Source organism: Eupeodes corollae, chromosome 3, assembly GCF_945859685.1.
Source record: "Eupeodes corollae chromosome 3, idEupCoro1.1, whole genome shotgun sequence".
NCBI lineage: Eukaryota > Metazoa > Arthropoda > Insecta > Diptera > Syrphidae > Eupeodes > Eupeodes corollae.
The window spans coordinates 266437-290932 of record NC_079149.1 but is presented as its reverse complement, the minus strand read 5'-3'; the positions used below and the strand labels follow the sequence as shown (position 1 = coordinate 290932).

The following is a 24496-nucleotide window of genomic DNA, read 5'->3' as shown; positions in this document are numbered from 1 at the left end:
AGTACTTAAGAAAAATAATATGATTTTTATATGAAAAGATCAATGCGTTTATGGATTTTTTGTTCAGTTAAAGAAAAACGACCATTTTTGGTTAAAAATAGCAAATTTCATGTGTTCTCATAATTTAATACAATGTATTCATATCATTGCTATACTTCCCTGTAAATGGAATTGAAGATACTTAACAGTTTTAATATTTCATTCATATAAGAAAAGGATGTAACAAAGTGAATAAAATAAGATAAGAAATTTGAATAATTTGAGTTAGGACAGGGTCATTAATAAATACATTATTTATTTCTTTTGGCCTACATGGATTCAATTCAATAAATATTTGAATACACAGTCAGAATGAAACAGAATAACATGCATATGGGTTATTATATAATTCCAAATAACTTGAGATCCTAATCTTCCTTCATCTTAACCTTAAATATCATAAAGCAAACTTTTTTCCGCACACATACACAACACAACACAAATACGCAAACGCTTTTGCATATACATACATATTTTTACTTGAACTTAAAAATTCGTGAAGTGGAAAAAAACCATAAAAAGGATGAATGAATTAAACTTGGTTGTTCCTTCCATGAAAGATATTGCTATAAAAGATTCAACCCTTAATTTGCATTTAGACATTGGGTTTAAATAAACATGAATATGTGTGTGTGTGTGTATGTTTTTGTTTTTGTGTTTGTGTAAGAAATCCTCTTGGGAATCCTTAATGAAATCGATTCTTCGTTTTATGTTCTCCAATTGTTTTGTTTATCTCGTTTTCGTTCTGGGTCAAAGATAATTCATGTCTCATAATAGGGCTGAGAAGAAAAGAAGTTCTAATCTTATCTAAGGTCTTTTTACCTTTTTTGTCTGAAAACTGTTGAGCACAAGAACTGTGTTTTTCTTCTTGTTTTCGTATCTTTGAATGTAAATACATTAAGGGTTTTTTGGAATAGCTGTACACCACACCAACCTCAGGGGGCATTATCTTATATTTTACTGGCATTCTAAAATGAATTATAAGATGGAACTTCACTGTAAAGTAAAAATGTTTGATGTATGTACGAAATCATTGGTTTTCTATGATGAAGTGTTAAAAGGTAAAAGCATTAGCCTGGATTTCTTTCAGGCTAATGCTGTGTTTTGTTCCATTCTATTTTTAACTCGATAATCTTGTCAACAAATAGATACAAAACCTTATTCCAAAAATGATGCTGATAAATCGTATTTCAAAGAAAGACAGACCATAGAAGTGACATAAAAGTTTTATTTTGAATAAATTACTACATTCAAAGTAAATAGAAAAATCAAAGCTTTCAAGACTAATCTAAGCAAAACCAAATAAGAAAAAACCTCAGCAAAAAGAACCAATCCTTTTCATTCATTATTTTAACGATCATCTTTATAAACAAACATTTTTCCACAAAAAAAAATAAAATGTAAAATTAATTGCAAATGATTTAATAAGACTTTTAAATAACAGGTGATGTACTGTAATTGCTTCCTTTAGTCACCTTTAAGTACTTAAAAATAAAGTTTCGATCAAAACGTTGAAAGCAACTTTAGCTATTTTCATTTCCTGTTGTTCATGTTAAATGCTACATCTATTTGTTTAACCCGTAATTGTAACTCCACACCTATGTCAATAAAGCACGAAGCAATTCCAACTTCTTCAACCTAAAGGAAATGTTTTTTTTGTATCGTTGTTTTTTTTATTTCATTTTTTAGAAATAATAATATGAAGTTGTTTTCTTCCAACTGCCAGCCGCCTACAGTCAAGGAGTACAAGGAGCATAATATAATGGCAACTGTTGAGTTTCAGAATGAGTTCATGCAATTCATGAACTTTTCTTTCACAAAAAATAATATTTTGCCTTAAATACGGAAGTTGTAGTTGCAGTTTTTGCAATTTTACATAAATATATACCCACAAGTTCACAATATGCATTAATGTAGGTACGTAAGTTCAATCCTACTTGCAATTCATTTTACCAAACAAAATAATTTTATTTCTTTTGTTTTTGTGTCTGTTACGAGTGAATATTATTATTATACCACCTCTAAAAACTTGATATATGGTTTCCATAGAGAATATACACTGTCTTAAAGTTTGTATGCACAAAATCTTCCAAACGACCCAAAAATGTACATGTAATGTATGTTATTGGCTCTGCGCTTATTAAAAACCTTAAAAAGATGCCAACAGGGATTTAGTTCACGGATATAAATAAAAGTGATTACAAAAAACATTTTTAATATTTTTGTCTACAAATGTACATGTTGAAGGAAAAAGAACTTTAACTCATAGGTGACGTCAAGTCTTATTTAATGTGTACTATAGATGTTGAACTTAGAAAAGTTTGTATTCAAAATTGAATGCACGAAGTAAACATTGTCAATAGAAAACAAAACAGAACAAAACGAAAATTCGAAAGGACACTTCATTTACCTTATTGCTCATCGCTACTCAAAAACAAGCTTCAAACAAGGTTAAATTTGTGTATCCCCCGCAATTCTTCTTAATTAGCTTAGCAGTTCTTACATGTTCAAGGCCTGAAACGAAATCTACAACAGATATAAATACAGTTGAACTTTTTGCACGTATTTCTATGCTCATAATACGTACATTGGCATTGGATAAAAGTCCTTACGAGTATATAGTTGTATAGGAGAAATTTTAAAGCAACTATTGCTGGAGAAAGAAATCGTTTAAAAGTCCCTCTAGGATATTTGGCTTTAAGATTATTTGGCACATTCACTTTCCCCTGTGTCAGTCTGTCAAGGTTTTGTACTACTTGTCTAGGACTGACTTGTCGTTCCGTTTGCCGTTGTCGGTTGACGGTTGACGCTTGGTCGTCCTGTAAATAACTTCATGCTCATTTTTGTAGCTTTGTTTGTGGATGGTGTGTTTCTGTTTATACAAAACATTTGTTGTCGCACGCATAATACTTGTTGTCACACACAAAATAATTAAAATTTGATTATTCATACTATGGATGGGGGGAAGCAGGCGTTCTTTGCTCTTTCTGATTTAATTTTAGCTCATTTATTTTTTATGACGTATCCTAGAGATGGTGTATAAATTAAAAAATGTAATTGGATTTTTCGGTCACAAAGGAATGAACAAAATGGTGCAAATGAGATTTTGTTGTTCTATCTTGGTCACAAGAGGTTCGCAATATTATTGGTGCATAAGTTTTTTGATTACGGTGATGTTTTAAAACAAAAATATTAACAATTTTGTTTATTTGGACGGTAATTAAATTCGATATACATAACTAATGTAATGAATAATAATTATATACCAACTTCGTATGTATGTTTAAGTATGTACCTGGAATTACATTATGTACATTATATTTGTTTCAAATACTTAATGCTTAAAATGCCATATTTTGTTTCTACTTCTGAAATGAGTTTATCAAACTTTAAGTTTAATTATTGTTTATATTGGTTCGTAAAATCAACTTTTTTTTAAATTAACGCATTCAAACGTAATGCTTGAAATAGATGACAAGATACAATTTAGAAATATAAAATAAATATATACATTTTTTGACCTTATTTTTAACTTCCCATAGGAAGTTATTGTAATGGGTCCGATTTGTCAAATTGAAAATTTTGACATTTCTCGACGTTTCAAGGTCCCAAGAGTCGAAATAAAAGATTTTTAGAAAGATGTCTGTGCGTGCGTGTGTACGTACGTTTGTACGTCCGTACGTCCGTATGTCCGTACGTCCGTACGTCCGTACGTCCGTACGTCCGTACGTCCGTACGTTCGCGACGTTTTTTTCGTTGTCCATAGCTCAAGAACCAGAAGAGATATCGACTTTAAATAAATTTTGTTATACAGATAATAAGGCAGAAAGATGCAGAAAGGGCTCTCAAGAAAATTGCGTGGGTGGTTTTTTTACTATAGCAGTTTGAAAAAATGGTGAAAATTTTGGTTAACCCTAAATATCTTACGAACCAAAAACGCTAAAGACTTGAATTAAATTTTATATAATAGATTGTAACGTGATACCAAACAGGTATATTTTTTGAAAAAAATCAATATAACGGTTTTTTTTTTAAATCAATAAAACTGAAAAAAAAAAATTTGTCACCTCCAAAATTTTACGACTGAAATATGATTTTATCTCTAAAACAATTTTGTGCAACGAAGAATAATGTTTTTGACATCTGATAAGATTTTGAGAAAAATCTAATTGACAGTTTTTTTTATAAAAAATAAAAATCTAAAAAAAAAAACATTATTCAAAGTTCGTAAAAATTGAATATCGATTCAAATATCTTTTCAAAAACTTGAAATTAGGGCTTAAATTTTATTTTATCTTATAAGAAATATTGTTTTCAACATTCTGAAAAATGTTGAGAAAAATCGAATCGACAGTTTTTTTTACAAAAAATAAAAACCTAAAAAAAAAATTTATAAAAGTTGGTAAAAATTGATTTTCGACTCGAATATCTTTTCAAAACTTTGAGATATTGGCTTTAATTTACTTTTATCTTTCAAAAAATTTTGTTGTCAACATACAATTAAAGTTTGAAAAAAATCGAATTGACAGTTTTTTTTACAAAAAATAAAAACCTAAACAAAAAATTTATAAAAGTTGGTAAAAATTGATTTTCGACTCAAATATCTTTTCAAAACTTTGAGATATTGGCTTTTATTTACTTTTATCTTTCAAAAAATCTTGTTGTCAACATTCAGTTAAAGTTTGAAAAAAATCGAATTGACAGTTTTTTTTACAAAAAATAAAAACCTAAAAAAAAAATTATAAAAGTTGGTAAAAATTGATTTTCGACTCAAATATCTTTTCAAAACTTTGAGATATTGGCTTTAATTATCTTTTATCTTTCAAAAAATCTTGTTGTTAACATACAATTAAAGTTTGAAAAAAATCGGATTGATAGTTTTCTTTACAAAAACTAAAAACCTAAAAAAAAATAATTTATAAAAGTTGGTAAAAATTGATTTTTGACTCAAATATCTTTTCAAAACTTTGAGATATTTTCTTTAATTATCTTTTAACTTTCAAAAAATCTTGTTGTCAACATACAATTAAAGTTTGAAAAAAATCGAATTGATAGTTTTTTTACAAAAAATAAAAACCTAAAAAAAAATAATTTATAAAAGTTGGTAAAAATTGATTTTCGACTCAAATATCTCCTTAAAAATTTTAAGTATTGGCTTTAAATTAATTTTATCTCATAAGAAATATTGTTGGTAAAATTTTTAAAAAACCGAATTGACAGTTTTTTTTTACAAAAAATAAAACTCTAAAATAAAACAATACCAAGTTTTACTTGGTAAAAATTTACTTTCGGCTCAAACAGCTTTTCAAAACTTAAAAATATTGGCTTGAAACTTATTTTATTTCACAAAAAATATTGTTTTCGATATTCAGTAATTTTAATATAAAAATCCAACAGTCCGTTTTTTCATATAAAAAATAAAATCTACAAAAAGAGTACGCAAATTTGGTAAAAATTGATACGAGTACATAAAGACAAACTTTTAAGCAAGACAAATCGACAGACGGGATGGGAAGTTATCAGTGTGGGTCGCATCCCAGCCTCTTTTCTTTTTTTCAGATAAATTTGGTTTAAAATTTTTGGCCATTATGGACTTTGATTGAATAACAATGTAAAAGTTTTCTTATATATAACGAACGAGCCATTCAATCAGAATTAAGGCACACATTGGTAAGCAAATCATACAATAATTTCAAAACATCATAAGTTATTTTTTATTTATGAACTACAAAGGATCCATCTTGACAAAGCACGAGTCTGCCTTTAATGTTGTTCCTCATTATTAAGGGTTCCTTTGTCATTGTCATTGAATACAATACATTTGTTGACCAGTATGAATATTGACATGTTTATAGTGAAGAAATGTTTATTTTGTAATATTTTATTGTAGTAAACATTTCTATACATTCTATGAAGCATTCAAAATGGACCTGTTTATATTTATAAGTTCAATAAAAATGCTTTTTATAATGATGTAAACGAAAACTATTTTAAAGACTTAACTTTGAAAGAGCAATTGAAATCATGTCTTCATTATTCTTTTAACAGGTGTCTTGTTATACATATGCGAGATATTTAATTTCTTTATATTCCAAATAGGGTAAATTAAAAACCAAAGAAATCAAGAACACAAAAATATTACTCTTCAAACTTTTATGTACAATGTTATGTCTTAGGGGAAGACAACTTTTTTATTCTTGAACACTTTTTATAGTTACATATACTTCTATGACACATAAGTAAATACATTTCTTGTGTTCTACATAAAAGGCGAAGTATATACTTGCCTAGTACCAGCTATTGATTTTAGTTATGTTTTATGATTTTATTTAAGAATCTATGCATTCTTATACACAAACTTTTCGAAAGTCAATCTCCAGTAAAAAACTCATTTCATAAAATAATTGCAGTGGCTTACTTAGACGCTGAAACAATCAAACTTGTTCAACATTTTGCGAAGTTTTCTTTTTCAATCGTTTTGTCAAAGTTTTACTTCTGTTCCATGTACATAATCTCAACTTTTTAATAATAATAAGTCAATAGATTACTTCTCATAAAAGTTTGACATTTTAGCATTAATGGCTAACAGTTTTAAGACTTAAGTATTTATAATTTAGAAGCAAATCTAAAACTAATATCATATCGGAAGATTCAAATTAACCTCTTTATAGTCTGTTAAAGATATCAATTTTGTCTTTCCAACTTCATACAAATGATCAGCTTACAAAGTCCTGCCCAGTCTATATACGAGCAAAAATCATATTTATAGAACTTAAACTGTGAATGTAAAACTAAATAATTCCAAATATTTGGATTATTTTTTAATTCGTTCTTCGTTAAAATAGTTTTAGAAGGCAAATGCAAATTTATTGATTTGTTAATTTTACAAAGAAACTCAAAAAATTCTATAGAACATCAGATTTTCACTTCAAACCATCATATCAAGGACACTCTATTCAATTATAAGACCATTGAAGGAAGAAGCAATAAAAAAAGTTCAAGTTCATATATACAATCTAAGTGGCTGAGTATTGATTAAATATTCTTATTCAATTTAGTGCGAAAGTTGACTTTATTCGATATGAACCTGAACCCCCCTCTGATTTGTTTTTGAGTGGAACCTTTATACCACTTTCTAATATATATGTTTAAGGATCTTAATTTAAATACGCAGTATTTAATTATTATTACATCATTATGTAATTGCCTATTATCTGTGGGATTCAAATCTGTTGATCTAAAATGTTTTGTTCTTGTTGAAAGCATGGCTTAAGTCCAAAAAAAATTTATAACCCCTTTTTGCTACTTACTAATAGAGAAACTTGGCATAAATGATGAACGTGTCAAGTGGATGGCTTTCGAGCGTTTCTAATTATTTTTACCTTCACAACACTTCTAAGTTATTGATTAATTTAATATCTAAAGCCAATGAAAACAAGAGGAGTTAGCTAGTCTTTGTTCGTATTCTATTGTTATATTTTTATTTATAGAGTAAGCTTTATTAATTAATTTACTTGATGTAGTTATAATTTTAAAATGCTTATAGGTCAAAATCAAGAAGGTTAAAATTTTCTCTACATTGATAAGAAGGCTCATGTGTATGATGATTATTTTAGTTCAATATAATAATATTGGTATGAATAAAGTTTTAACTAAGAACAAATCATTTTCATTCATTTGTCATTCATAAGTTTTTTTTTATAAACATAGGAGTGCAATGAAAAATGTAAATATTGAACTTTTTGACCCTTTTTTATTATAAAAATAGCTAACTTTAGCTAAATACATAAGAAATACAAACACAGAATGAGCTTAAAACTTATGGTATGTACAATACATGACCGAAAATATATGTAAAGAACGATTCTTTTCAAATTTAAAAACTTTTGTTGAGTCCCTTTATTAAAATACATACCCTTTATACAACTTAATGTTTTAAAGCTAATAATGTTAAAAAAAACAGCACACGCCGACTATCACCCTATATTACCAATAAAAAAAGGACTTTCGTAGAGGCTGGAGTTCAGAGGCTTGTATAAATATATCTAAAAAAACCTTTTTTATTTGAAGAAACAATTGTACCTATACCAACAACCTTTTTTATATAAATCCAAGAAGAATAGAAATGATACAAATGAATACCTATAAACGACGACGACAACGACAACGAAAACGACGCCATCATAGACAGAGTCTTGAGACAACGAAAAAGGAGTTTGTCTGTTGGGAATGGGATTTGATCCTGTTAAACCAATGCGTTTGGGTCTGGGTGACTGTTTCCATTGTCATTTTGTCTGCGACTTAACAACTAAGAATATGTGATGTGTTTTCATACAAAGTGTACATGTGTACATATATACAAATTTTGTATATATTTTGATGTTTCTTACTGTTTCGATGACAGCAATCCCAAGCTTTTGTTTATTATTTTATGGAAAATTATCCTTTTTTGAGTTCATCCCTGTTGTGTTAAGTTTGATTATACTTCGTCTGCGACCGACAAGGACCGTCGAGTTGTTGTTGCGTTCTTTTATGTTGATTCTTTGTTCCTTTTTTATTTTATTTTTAAGAACACAAGCTATGTAAAATGATCGAAATTAGTACAAATAAGAAAGTCTTTTGATTTTACGGTTTGTTATTTTTGCGATTATACTTAAATAGAGTAAAATAATTCTTCTTTTGTTCGTCCTTTTGATTAACCATTGAAATCATTGATTTTAATTTTGATCAGATGAATACAAACTAAATTAATTCAAAAAGGAACCTGAGCTCAATCTAAGTAAATAAGACAAAGAGAACTTAATTATTTAATCATCTGGAAAATGTTTTTCTAATAATAGAATTCTTGCAGTTAAGTTTGTATGCTCCAATAATTAATCAATACGCTTATATTGATTTAAGTAAAACTAAACAAACCCTTTATCAACACCCATCAATGCTTATGTATATTCCTTAAATCAGTTTATCAGTAATATTATACTACAAAATACCCAAAATGAGTAGGACTTGAGATTAAATTTAAAATAGTGAGTTAAAAGGCATAAGGAGTAAGAAGGGTAAGTAGTAAATGTATATTTACAAAGTGGTACTCGTAAATAGATAAGAGGGGAACACATTTGATCAAACTGTACAATTCATAGATTATCAATTAAATTAAAGCTATGTGCTATCAACTTATTTTTCTTTTATAAGTATTTTTAAGCTTTCAAAGTACCATGAACATTTTTTAAATTTTACAAAAGTGTTTTAAATAAAAGGAAATTCTATATACTAAGTATTAAATTCGTAAGGTTAAGTAAAAAAATATCCCATGAGCTCATAAAATAAAAAAAAAGAAGGTTTATGATAGCAAAAATTTCATTCAAAATGAATTCAATCTCGCAAAAAAAATTATATCGATTGAAAATTGATTTGAACTTGGTATTGTTAAGCTATTCCAAGGTTACTTCTCTTCATCATATACAAAGAAATTACTCCTTTGTTTTGGGGAAACTTTAAATGAAAAGAATCTGAAGACAAAGACTCAATTAATTTCTTAGTATATTGCATGTTCGAAATTGCAAGTGCAAGTAATACTTTCATCCATCCAAAGCCAATTTCAAAATAACCCTTGTCGAAAACAAATTAACTGCAAATACAAACTCGTACAATTACGAGAAGCAGAAACAATGAAATAGAAGAAATCATTATTTGAAGGTTTCTAGTATTTTTTCAGTTTATCCTTCAGCAAAATCGACGAAATAAAATATGCTATTACACTTACTGATCCAATCTCTGAAACTACTGTAGATAGAACTTTTCAGGGCTCATTTTTTAACACATGCAATCCTTTGTGTATTGTTATTCGATCATGAAATGGCAAAGCAATTTTATTGAAGGATATATGAATGTTGTACATAAATTGCATTGAAGGACTCAACAGTATAAGTTAATATATTTTGTTCTATTATTTTTACATGTATTGACGATAGTATTGGTTAGCATTGGGGCAGTGTATAAAAATAAGTTTGTAATCAAGCTTGATAAAACTACATTAAAGAATTTCAGATACCGATAGTGTTCATTATGTAGCCTCGGTCGCATCCTTGATTGTCTGTAAGCTCGATTAACCACTTTAACTTTTTACTATTAAAAATTTATTTATAACCTCTTGAATATGCGCAGTATATAAATACAAATTTACATCACAAGACGGGCGTTATTGTTTAATTCTCAACCTAAGTCCATACAACCCATAAAAATATAGATTTTTTTTATAAATTGATACCAGCGTGGATAGTTACATTGTTCCAGGACATAACTTTCATGGCTATCAGTCAAACGGAGTTGAACTCTATTAACTTCAGATAGAATAAATATATATCCATCCATAGTTAATTAATGTTTCGGTTAGCAAATTATACAAACTTTAAATGCTTATTTATTTAAATGACCTCTGATGGTAAAAGCTTTCACAGGCAATATCATTGTGTTAATATTTATGTAATATAACAAACCAAAACGTGAACTATAGGTACGTGTGTACACATTGGAACTGAAACTAAAAATCGATTCAGTCCCTTGAATTATGAATCGAGGACATGCGATTTTTTTTCTTACTTTTATTTCACTGGTGATGACGTTCAGATAAGTTATACGACGACATTAATACTTCCATTCCATTATTATGGTACCGATATCCATAAATCATGGTTCAGTAATGTACAGTACATAACCGAAAACGTGTAACAGTTCCGAAAAATATTTTAACGACAACGCACTTGATAGTTTTATGTGCCTTTGCCTCTATAGCATAGGTACAAGTTGCAATTTATACCCATAACCTAGAGACATACAAGGTTAACATGAAAAGAAGGGTGAATAAATCCGTACAATATCAAAGTTTTCACACTTGGCCCTTTGGAGTTAAATTGTGGGTGGTGTGTCATGTTTTTCAGTCATTTAAGGGTATTTAGTAGTATGTAGGTGCAGGAAGAGAAAAGAATATACGAGTAAGTTTTTCTTCAAAAAACCTTAACGCCTTTCTTAGAGACACAATTTGTCATGGAAGACGTTAAATGAGGAACTCATTATTTTAAATGTCCTTTGAAGAAAGTATTGCTCTTGAATGTTCTCTAGACATGCAACAAATCAATTTCATGGTTAAATATGCGTGTATTGTGATGGAGATACACAAGTACAAGTATAAACATTAATAAACCTATATGTTCATACATAATGTATGTAGGTTCATTAAGGTGGGTCAAATTGTAATATTTTTGATTTTTAACAATAAAATAGGTGAAAGCTAAATACAAAACTATAATAAAAAAAATGTATTCCTTGTTGCAACCAAGTTGTTAGAAGGGAAGTGACTAAAAAGCTTGATTTTATTGATGTAATAAACAAGAAGAGTAGGTTTCATCAAAACCGTTATAGGAGGTACAAAACAAAAAAAGCAATGCCGAAATTCAACTTCAAACTAAGATTTTTACAAAATTATCCTAAGTTTTGTGTTGTAATACTTTTTGAATATTTAAACCAGTATTTTGTGCCCTTGCAGAAACGCATATTATATACAATTTAAGTAAATTTTAACTTAAACCCGGTTGCAGAAGATGAAGACTGATTTCTACAAAACTTGATAATATTGTGGTAATCATAGTTTATCAGAATTTCATCACTGTTACTGTAAAAAGATTTATTTTTTTTTCTTTATATATACATATGTGAACCACCCTAATGTGGGTGTATATATTTTTAAATACATAAATATCTAAACTAAGATTTTCCTTTGAGGAAAAAGCCATGAAAATTCATTTTTATTTTCAACTCATGATGAAGGCTAATTGATTTTGTATTCCATATTTTAATACAATATTTTTACGATTCAAGAAAAAGAAATTATATCCTTCTGTGTCATTCAAAAAATATAAGGGAACCTTTTCTTATACAAAGTTGATTTCAAGTATATATGTACAGTGTACAGAACATAGGTACATACTTATCTGCGTTAACATTAAGTCAATAAACTCGTTTACAGATGATTTTTTTATGAAATTCGTTGAATCAGAAAAATAAGGAGAAAAAACACTTAACGAGAAAAATATCGATTTATTTAGCTTTACACGCTTTTTTTTCTTCTCACAAATAAATAATTACTTATTTATACGGTCTTTGTCATAATATAAAGTTAGCCAAAGGTATGAGTTGTTAATATTTTGCGTTAGTATTATTTCGAAATAGTTTTTCTCATTTGTATTGTTTTCAATCTTTATGTAAGCAAGATACACTTTACGAATTTATTTAAAAAAAAAAATTCTTAAATTTCGTAATAATTTTCAGTAAAATATAATTTTAAGAATTAAAAGATACTTTTCAAATTATGCTGCATCTTAGTATAACTTAAATGACAACATATTAAGTTAAAAAACACATCATCAAAAAGCTATACTATTTTAACGGTTAATATGTTTGGAAACAAATCAATTAAGAGTCTTATAAGTAGAAATTCCGTCCAATACCCTTTGTTTATATAGATTCACAATTTAGCCTGTGAAAATAATATTTTCATTTATATGCCTATGGCATACAGCTCATTATAATTTGACCCTTTGCTGAGAAAAATCACGCTGTAGCTGTAATGAATGAGGATTTACACCTGGCTTAAAGCACCTCAAATCAACACCACTTCCGATCCATCGTAAAATTTCTCATCCTTCGATTCTAAGCCGCTTAAAGTTGGAAGACATAATAAATGATTATGTCAGCACAGATAGCAATCTAGGAATTATTTTCAACCACAGTCTTACATGGAATGCTCACCTTAATAGTGTTATTTAAAAAGATTAGGGTAATGTTCTTTTATTTAATATTTTATGTTAAATAAACAAGAGGAAAAAAAAAACAAAAACAACTAACAAAAAATAATAAAAATCAAAACACTTAAAAATCATCAAATGGATTTCAAAGCATACAAAAATGTTAATTGGTGGTCAAATTTAAATTTCAATATTTTTTAGGGCCACCTTTAGCCATAATCACAGCTTATAGTCACCGCGGCATTGATTCAACAATTTTTAAGTAAAAGACGGGGGTATATTTTCCCAAAATTCCGTGATCTTTGCTTTCAATTGACTTTTGTTGGTTGGGTTGCAATTCTGCAACCTTCGCTTTATTTTTCCCACAAATTCTCGATGGAATTAAGGTCCGGTGACTGAGGTGTGGTCTTGAGCTGGTTTCTGGCACTTACAGCAACCATTCCTTCACAACAAATGATGTTTGTTTTAAATGGTTATCTTGTCGGAAGTGAATGGTTGCTGATGAATTCAGTTATTCTGCAGACTGTCAAATATTACTTTTTAGAACGTCGACAAATGTCCACTTGTTTATGATTGTGTCATTAAATTTAAAGCTTTCAGTCACATTTGCCACCATTGACCCCCACAACATAATATTTTCTTCCCCAGTGGCAAGCAAATTCACTACCTTGAACTGAATATTGGGCTTTCTTCAAACAATTTGGTGTCCGTCAAACTCAAATTAATTAATTTTGGTCTCGTCCGAGAACAAAACATCATTCCAGAAACTTTTTTGAGGTGCTTTTTAGCGAACTCAAGATGGTTTAGCTTATTCATTTTTCCGAGCAACTCTGCCGTTTAAATCATTCTTCAGAAGAACGCGACGAATAGTTTCGGTCGAAACTGGTCTTTCAATAAGTGTCGCTATTTCGGCCGCCAAATTTGGAACACTCGTTTTGGGGTTTACTTTGAATTTTCTTAAAATAACTCGTTTGTCTTGCTAAGAAAAGATTTTGTTCGTACTCTTTCAGGTTTATTTAGGGTCGTACTTTCATACTGATATTTGTGAAGTATTTTTTGGACCTTTGAATGTGTTCGGCCACAGATTTCGCCAATTTCACGTAAATATTTATTCTTTAAATGTAGTTTTAAAACTAATTGTCTTCTAGCTATGTCAGTTTATTTTATTTTCTCTGCCATTTCCACAAAAAATGAGGAAGTAAATATTGAAGCGAAAATTATTTCTGCGACGAACGTTGGTTTCAAATTCAATTTAAAAAACTAGTAATTATAGCAGTACATTTTTTGAAAACTTGATTTAAGAAACCATAAATAAAAAGTGTAAAATGAAATATTGAGATACTGAAGTTTTTTTTAAATATAACCTTTTGTTTATTGTTTAAGTTATGTTTTTGTATGTAATCGTAAGAAAAAAAAATAATAACAAATTAATTCCTTATTCCTTACTAATTAAAGAAATGATTTTCAACTTAATATCACAAGTTCAAGAACGTTAAAAAAATATTTATCATTTCAATTAAATGGTTTACATATTTTAAATGTTTTGACTGATACTATTGCTAAAGACTTAATTGCCATTAATGTTACCATTAAAATTAAATTTGTCTGCTTCTATTTTGGCCGCAATTGTATACATACATATGTAGATATTGTGCACTATTTACAGTGTACACATGTAAATAGAGTAGCCAAAAAAACTATGTACTACCCACCCATGCTCACTATACTTTACATAATGCTTATGAATTTGTATTCAAATTATTATAACCTAACGACCTTTATTTCAAATATCAAAAAATATATAAAACACATGTTGGGAAGTGGTATTCTTTAGAAAGCACAAAAAAAGCACGCGCCTGATTCTGAGTACGCCATTATATGATGAAAATAGAAAAAAAACACAAGTTCCATTTACGAGTATTTTCGTATTTTCGCATCCTCTTGGCATAAATAAAAATTACACATCCTCACAAGCAGATTCTATTCTCTAGCTTTTCTGCATATGACTTCATCATAAAGTCACAATCTGATGTTGAGAAAAAATAAAATGGGAACATGCATTCAAAGTCAAAGCAAAACATAAAGTTAAAACAAAATAACAAGGTTGGTAGGTCATGTTGTCGAGGAAGGATCAAAGGCTTCTTTGTTCTTGCAATCATTACAAATTATAAACCAATGGGACGGTGCACGGAAAAGGGGTGAAAATCGCTATTTGGGGAATAATAATTGAACTTAGAATAAAAGATCACATAAAATGGCTTTTTTTCACGTATACTATGTTCAATGATGCACGAGTTTAATGCAGTAGTTGAATGCAGGGACTCAAATAAAAATATTACTCACGGGAATTCAAATTTGGCTCTTAATACTTTTGCTAATAGTAAATACAATGTAGGTTTATAGTATGTTAGAAATATTCTATGTATATGAATATGTACTTCCAAAAAAATATTAAATAAACTTAAAACACTAAACATCAATACCTGGTGCAGAGTTATTGATGTTGAGAATTGTTTAAACCACCAAAAGAATATTTATAATCAAATTATTACAAAAAACCTTCATCTATAAATATTTCAACTATGTTACTTTCCCAGATAGTGGAACCGGCTCCCTGAAATTACGCCATAGGAAATTACGCCAAAAACTGTTTTGGAAAAAAAGCCCAAACAATTTTGCCGTAAAAAAATAGGAAAAAGCGCCCAAAAACAAAAAGGAAAATACGCCAAAAAGTGTGGAAATTACGCCAAACTTTTGGAAAAAGAGCCAAAATACTAAAATGGAAAAAACGCCCTAAAAAATAAGAACTTTTTGGTGTAATTTCCAAATTAGTTTTGGAAATTAAGCCTTTAAAGAATGAACAGAGCTTTTTCTGGCTTAATTTCCAAAATTAATTTGGAATTAAAGCCCAAAAAGTCTATAAAAGAATCTGAACGTACGACGTAACATGGAGCGGCGCGGTGCAACCCGCGTGGCGCGGCGCAACCGGCGTGGCGCGCCCCCCCCCGCCGTTCATTATATCATAGGTACTTGTTCCATTGTTTTGTAGAACACATTTTCTTGTACCTTTGTTTATTTAAATTTGTCAATTTTTGTGTATGTAAACCTGAAGGACATCTGCCACATTTTTCCGACAACACGGACATTGGTCAACGAAGTTCTTTGCTTTTACACACAATCCATCACTTTTTACTTTCATCTTAGCAGTACAATTGTTAATATAACAAATGTAAAGAACATCTTCTTTATACACACATTTTTTTTTATAATATATCATAATCAAAACTTTCCATTTTGTCCATCACTTTATCAAAATGCTCTTCAAAATTCGTGAAAAACATGTAAAATACTGTTCTTTGCCGTTATATATTTCTGTATACCATATGAATACATTCGACTAACATGTACTTTTTTGATTTTGAACAACGGACGGTTAATTTTCTGGCTTTTTTTTCTTTATTCGATTAGGAAAAAAAGCCAAAAAGTTTGTTTTGTGGCGTTTTTTGCTTTAAGATTTGGAAAAAAACTAAAAAGTTTATTTTTGGGCTTTTTTTCCTTTTTTGTTTGGAAAAAAAGTCCAAAAGCAAATTTTTGGCGATTTTTCCAAACAAAAATTGTTTGGCCTTTTTTCATTATTCTAAAAGGAAAAAATGCCAAAAAAATTTCGGAAAAAATAGCCAAAAAATCCGGAATTAACACCAAACTCTTTAGGTTCTTTTTCCTAGGAAAAAAAGTCAAAAAATTGTATGGAGAATTTTTGGCGTTTTTTCCATTTTATTTTTTTGGCGTAATTTCCTATGGCGTAATTTCAGGGAGCCAGTGGAACCATTTTAAAAATAACAATGTATCAAAGTGTCTTCAAAGCTTTAATACTTGTAATCCTATACAAAATTATAAGTTCAGCACAAGTTGGTATTTTAAATGGAAATATTTACAACTCTTTTGCATGAATATTTATTAACTTCCCATAGGAAGTTATTGTAATGGTTCCGATTTGTCAAATTTAAAATTTTGACATTTCTCGACGTTTCAAGGTCCCTAGAGTCAAAATAAAAGATTTTTAGAAAGATGTATGTGGGTGCGTGTGTACATATATGTTCGTGCGTCCGTAGGTTCGCGAATTTTTTTTGGTCGTATAGCTCAAGAACCAGAAGAGATATCAACTTTTTAATTTTGTTGTAAAGATAATAATGCAGAAAATTGCGTTGGTTGTTTTTTTACCATATCAGTTTAGAAAAAGGAGAAAATGTTAATTAACCCTAAATATCTTACGAACCAAAAACGCTAGAGACTTAAATTAAATTGTTTATAATATATTGTAACGTGATACCAAATAAGTATATTTTTGAAAAAAAAGTCCAACTAACTGTTTTTTTTATAAATAAAAAAACTGAAAAAAATGTGCCTGTTCCCTGGAAAATTTTACGAACAAACTCTGTTTTTAACATCTAGTAAAATTTGAGAAAAATCTATCAAGCAGTTTTTTTTATAAAAAATAAAAATCCAAACAAAATTACTCAAAGTTGGTAAAAATTAAATTTCGACTCAAATATCTTTCTAAAGCATTGGGTTTAAATAAATTGTATTTTATATAAAATATTGTTCTTAACATTCAATGAAATTTTGATAAAAATCAAATAGACATTTTTTTTAACAAAAAATAAAAACCAAAACAAAAAATTAATACAATTTTGGTACAAATTCATTTTCGACTCAAATATCTTTTCAAAACTTTCAGATATTGGCTTTTTAACCACTTTTATCTTTAAAAAAATATTGTTGTCAACATTCGGACAAATTTTGAGAAAAATCGAATATACAGTTTTCTTGCAAAAAATAAAAACCCTAAACAAAAAAATGAATACAAAATTTTAAAAATTGATTTTAGACTCAAATATCTTTTGAAAATTTTGAGATATTGGCTTTAAACTACTTTTATCTTTTAGCTTTTCAAAAATTGAAAATATTGTCTTCAAACTTCCAATTTTTATTTCACAGAAAATATTGTTTTTGATATTCAGTACTTTGTTTTTAATCGAACAGTCCGTTTTTTCATAAAAAATAAAATCTACGAGAAATAGTACGCAAATTTTGTAACAATTGATGTTCAGTTCATGATATCTCTCAAATTAATTTCAATTATCCAATATGTACAAATTTAAGAAATGCTACTAAAATTGGTAAAAAAAATTTTTCGACCAAAAATCTATTTAACAAAACTAGATTTTCAAACCAAACTATTTCTTTATATGAAAATATTGTTGGCATTTCAAAATGTTTAAGAATAATTCAACTGACAACTTTTTTAACGCAACACGAAAACCTACATATTTTTAATTAAGACAATTACAGACGGGATGGGAAGTTATCAGTGTGGGTCGCATCCAAGCCTCTTTTTTACCTTTCATTTAAACTGTTGATTGCAGCATTATTGCATCATTATCTGGATGGGCTGGCAAACCGTATTTTCATATACTCAAAACAGAAGCTTACCAAAAAGAAATGTCCTTGAAAACTGTATTAGTCTTAAAAGGAAACTAAAATAAATAAATTAATATTCTAAAACAGTAATTGAAGGGTACCAACATAAAAGTCCTTGTGCTTGAAGAAACAAAGCAAAGAACACCAGAAGCTTCATCGTTATAAAAGTCACGACTTTTCTTAAAGTTACAAAACACACTCACCCCTCTCCATCTTTTAGATGTGTTCCCTGGTTCGTGCAGTAAAATAATGGATGAATCCGAATCCGATATTCGTTTTGCCATTTGGGGATAGCATACTTACTCTCAGGCCTTAGTACATGATGACATTGTTCTCGGATTAGCGTGGTTACTTTGTCCAAAAGTTTTATCTTAGAAATAAAGGACGCAGCTGTGCATGAATTTTTGAGTTGTTTTCTATACCTACAAAATTATATAACAGAAAGGAGAATATATTCTTATTTCATTAAGTCTTGACTTTGTGTATATTCTCTGTGGATATCTAAAAACTGAAATGACGTGCCGGAATAACAAACAAATTACCCTTAAAAATGTGAAATAACCAAATCGACCAGGTGTTGAGGTTTTCTTTTCCAGCATTACAGCGTCTCGAAACAATACGAAAAATCTAACTAATAAGCCTCACTGTTCAATTGTTACATTGAATGGATTGAGAGTATTTTAAAAATTGTTAAAAGTAAATCTAAAGTTTTCTAGGAAAAAAAAACAAGCTGATTTTGTTTCATTTGATTACGTGTACAGCTTATTATTGTGTTTTTATTTTAAGTATATTTTCATATTTTATTTTTCAGAGAAATCTTTCACCAACATGGAAAACTATCATCACCATTTTACAAACGAAAATCGAACAGGAAATTCCCAACAAGCCAAGAATAATAACAAATTAAACATCCAACCAAAAGCGAACAGTTTCCGAAACTCTAACCAAAATTTAATTGAATGAATTGTCCTTCAAGTAATGACATCCTTTGAGCTGTTGAATGGACGCCAAAAACGAATCAACATCAGCCACGGTCTGCATCGTTGTCGTTGTCGCTGTCGCTGTCGTCCCATCTACGTTCCTTTCGTTGTCATCGTCAATGTCGGTTGCTTGAGGGCGGAAATTTGATTCTGTCAATAACTGCTACCAAGAAGGGCTCATGTTGACGCCATGCCAGTGAGATTTTACTCCTTCACTCAACATATATACTCGTATACACAAAGCACAGACCATCATTCAGGTCCTTGAACATGAAGAGCGTTCGAAGCGAATTTCGATTAAGAAAAGATTAAAGGATATCCTCTGCATACACGAAAAAGCTTAAAGGGAGGTTTAATATTTGAAGCGTCGTCGTCGTCGTCGTCCTCGTCGTCGTTCGGTCGTCTTCTTGACGTAATTCAAAGATATGGTAGTTTTATATTTTGATAAATTATTTCCGTGAGAATACCAATTGACCACAATCAATAAAAACGATACCCACCACACAAGTGTCAAGTGGCGAAATATTGTCACTTGAGATTCAGGAACAGACAACATATCAAACCGAAATACACTCGAGATTATTCGTCTCGGAAATCGTCATCTACCATCTTGAAGCTAATGGATGCATCCCAAACTAGAACAACTCAAGATCCACATCAGCAGATAAAAAATCGCTTATAACTGATGATCGCAAAACGACGCAGCGACGAGCCGACGACGCTGAGGGATTGTTCGGTGAAGATACCTCTGGATATTCTGTAAGTACTTATCAACTTCTTTTTGATCTCTTATAATCATAATATGTTTTCAAGTTTGTATATACATGTATCATATAATTTTCAACGAGTTTCAAAGCCTATGACAGACTCAGATGTTCCCCAAAACTGCGCTGCGCATTCCAAACACGCGTATCGAGAAAAATGTTGCCTTTTTTTGAGAGGCACTAAAAAGAAACACATGTCTCTGGGCTGTTTCTTAAATGAAATTTGTAGGGAGAATATTTTCCGCCAAAGGTGTTTATACATTGGAATTAAATTAAGCAGTTGGTAATGCATCACAAACTAAGCCTAGTTGATAGATGAGAATAATCAAAATTGTTAGGCAAAATAGATCCATAACCTTTCCGGAAAGCTGGTAGTAGAATAATTTTCTGATAGCAATATGGAACTTAAATTAGGACAACTTTCCTATTCTATGCATGAACGCTATATATGTAAATGGGAATCTACAGCATTTCCAATGTTTAGTTTTGTATTTTTTCCTAGGGCTGTATGTTGAGGGTGGGATAGATTTCACGACAACGCACGGTTTACCACACACGCAATTAAATTTACCTTTTAGGTTTACCCGAAACTTTAAATATATGCGGAAATTGATCTGAAACGAAATTCCTTTAAATTTAAAATGAGTGCAAACTTCATATTTACAAATTATAAACAATTCTTTAAAACAAATATACTTAATGATTAAAATATACGTACAAGCTGTTTTCTTTTAAAATTCAAACTCTTCGGAACACTCTAGATTCAGAAGTTTCTTCTTACGTTCCTAAAAAAACTTTATTTAAAAGTTCAAATAAACCTATTTGGTTCAACAAAGGTATATCAAGACTGAAAATATCTTGAATAAAATTAAAAAATCTTCAATTAATTTAAATAAACAGTTCAAACAAATTATAAGGCAGTATGAGTTTTTGAAAAAAAAGTATACAAGCAATACATCTCGTCCCTTGACTCGAATATTGAGAATAGCCCTTAGAGTTTCTGTTTATTTATTAACACGAAAAGAAACTCAACTGGGATTCCATCTAGCATGACTTAAAATAATGTGTTGTCCGATGATATTAATATAATTTGCAATAACTTCGCGTCGTTTTTTCAATCTAATTGTATTAATTTCAAATTAGACTATGCTATCACAATGATCCTATGGTTGATCTTGGTAATTTGCAGTTATCTGTAGACCATGTCTGACAAGTAGTTTTATTTCTTGAAAAAAGTTTTTCTATTTTACCAGACAATATTCTACCGATTCTTTACAATATTTGTGCTAATGTACTTGCTACACCACTTTTCTTAGTTGAAGGGTAGTGACCTTGGACCACTTCTTTTTATTATTTTTATTAACGACTTACCATTACATCTTACTTTTTCTAAATGTCTTCTACTTGCTGACGATTTGAAAATATTCAGTTCCATAAATTCACTTAACGATGCAAAAAAAGTTAAAATTGATTAAATAATTTGATTAAATGGTGTAATATCAATGGGCCATATTTTAACAATAAGATATAGCGTTGTGAAATTTTTTAGAAATCACAGCCCATTATATTATAATTATAAACTTGAAAACGATATTTTACAAAGAATTTGATAGCCAAAAGGATGCAGGCGTAATCTTCGATTCTAAAATGAATTTCTTAAATCACATAGACCATGCCATCTCAAAAGCAAATTCTATGCTAGGGTTTGTTTTTCGAAATTCAAAAGATTTCGAAGACCCCTATACATTCAAAGCTCTTTATTATAGTCTCGTCCGACCACATTTAGAATATAGAAAATAAACCGCGTCTAGCATTTGTCGTATAGTTCAAAAAAGGTTTTACAAAGTTTGCTCACAAAAAATATTTGGTTATTTAAATGTTCCATCTTATGAGACGAGGTGTATTTTAATTGATCTAAAACCTCTTGCTCAGAGAAGAAAATTAAACTCAATACTTTTTGCTTTTTATGTCTTGAATTTTATTATTGACTGTCCAGTTGTTTTATCTATTTAGAAAATTGTATCCTCGTGACTGTGATTTTTTAAATGTTCCTTACCACAGTACTAGCAGTGCTAAGTATAACCCTATCACAAGAGCTTGTATGGATTTTAATGAATAAGATTTTGCAATTAATATTTTGAGTTTGTAGTAATTGAATATTTTGAGTTTGTAGTATATTCAAATCTAATTAAGATTGGTACACAAGACAACTTAAGGCTACAGAAAGCGTTTATATTTGTAACACATAATAAAGATTTAGCTTTTCTAAAGTGTTTAATGCACTTGAACTTAAAGGTGTTTGAAAAAGTAAATTGATTTTTGTGGTTACCATTTTTTTGAAGTCCACCTAATTTAAACTTTGTTGTCCAGTTTATATAACAGAAACATACGCCCGACTGTCATAAAACAATTATTACCTTTTAAATAATTATTTAAGCTCGATCAGTTCGTCTCTAATATTTTCGTATTTCAAATTACTATATTTTCTTCCATTTATTTGTTTTGAATTACTTTCATTTCAAACATTGACTCAGTATCATTTCGTTTGGTTCACCCTAACAATTCATTTGTTTTGTTGGCAACCTTTTCGACACTTAGGCATTGTAACGCAAATTTTGTCTGTAAGGAATATTCAACTATCAGAAGTTCAGAAGGAAGAAACACAGGGTGTAAAATATAATGACACCCATTAAGCTTTGAAAGGAACACACTTTTATGACTTAACTTAATTGCTTTGGGGAAAGTAACCATAAAAACGATGTCAGTTTGGTGAGTTTATTTTTGTAGGACATTCATGTATGAACAACATACGCAAATAAATCTTATTCACTACCAGAACCAAGAGTTCTAAGTTTATTAATCTAAAAATTCTCAGGGATGCAATAATATTTATGTGTTTACATGTTAAAATAAAGAACAAACAAATGAATGTAGAATGAACAACAATGTACCAAAAAAAAAGGACACAACATAATATACCTTTTTCTATATAGATAGAATATTTTATGATCTTTTAAATTTGTGGTAACTTGAATGGGAACTTAAGGGAAACATTTGTCCAAGAAAATACGACAAAAATATGTATACATGTTCAATAGAACAAGCATAATTAAATGAAGTTTTTAGTACAAAATTGCATAGTCCTTAAACAATTCTGTATAGTATGTATGTTTTTTCTAGTTTTGCGTTTACGACATAAACAAAAATAAAATCTTATTTGTTTATTCGTATTTAATATAAGTTCAAGATTTTTCACAAAATAAGCGATGAAATTCCAAAGGAATCCTTTTTCCTTTTCCATTTTTGACATTCGTTTGAATAGTACTGATGTAATTATAATCTAGGTTAACTATTAAATACAAAGATACACGATGACAAATCTGTATGATGTTTAAAAGACCCTCGTAACTTATTTCATTTCCGCCTTTAATAAAAGGGAGGTAGTTTTAAGAATTTTCTGCTTAAGTGACGTTTTTTAGGTTTTTTATGTCCTTATTTCGATATAAAAACAAAACCTGATTCTAGACGTTTATGACACATATATTTGAACACTCCATGTCTCCCACTTTAAGAACGGTTACCACCATGCAAGCAACGTCCTAGTAGGAGGTCTCTTTTCTCCTGTGTCCTGTCTACCCACTTCTATTAAGTGCGAAAAATTTAAGACTAAAAAAATAACGTCAGTCAGGTCTTTAAGGATAATTATTTTAATAACACGTGATACATGGTTCGTTCTTTCAACGACGACGACACGACGACGACGACGACGTGTATCCATCAAGGCACACGATGGGAAATATGCATAATATTACCTTCTGGTTTTAGACACATGTAGGAGAGTATTTTCTCTTAGGACCGAAATGAGGTCGGCTGTGGATCTAGAGCTTTTGAAAACTCTTAGGAAGTGAATTTGTTGAAAGTAGACTGTCTGCTACCTTTTTATAAAGGTTCATTATATTGAGATTTTGAAAAAGCAATACAAAAAATTGTTTTATTTTATAGATACATATGAACATACATACATATATGTAAGTTTCTGTACGTATGTACTCTTGTGTTTTATTTGAATACTTGACTTTTTGAATTAGTAGCACACTTTTCTTTGACGCGAAACTTTTATATTTTACGCGGCATTAAACCTTTTTATATTAAATGCATAATCGCTAGTGGATTCATTTTATTTTTTGAACTCAAAATTTGAGATTATTCCTTTATCCTTTAAAAGAGTAAAAGAAATAGAATAAATGGACTCTGAGTAACTAATTGTGATGTCTTCATCTTTAAATTGCAAACAGAATCTCTCTTTAAACAGGTACAAAAGTACTTTACTTTTTTCGTTATTGTCTAGAGACTCTAAGCTCAATGCCAACCTTGTAAACGTACCCTCTCTTAAATACATGAAAATTTTCTTTCTTGTATCTTTAAAATTTCA

General features: G+C 29.4%; 1 protein-coding gene across 2 annotated transcripts in view; it reads left to right on the top strand.

The window, feature by feature from the left end:
* LOC129951587 (heparan sulfate glucosamine 3-O-sulfotransferase 5) overlaps positions 1-24496 on the top strand; it is a 46352-nt gene that overhangs the window by 8651 nt on the left and 13205 nt on the right. Inside the window, exons 2-3 of one of the 2 annotated variants that reach the window (XM_056063823.1) lie at positions 5599-5709; positions 19132-20059. In XM_056063823.1, coding sequence (XP_055919798.1) covers positions 19986-20059 — 74 coding nt within the window. In that variant the 5' untranslated portion in view covers positions 5599-5709; positions 19132-19985. The remainder of the gene's footprint in view (positions 1-5598; positions 5710-19131; positions 20060-24496) is intronic. The other variant, XM_056063825.1, reaches the window with a different exon arrangement.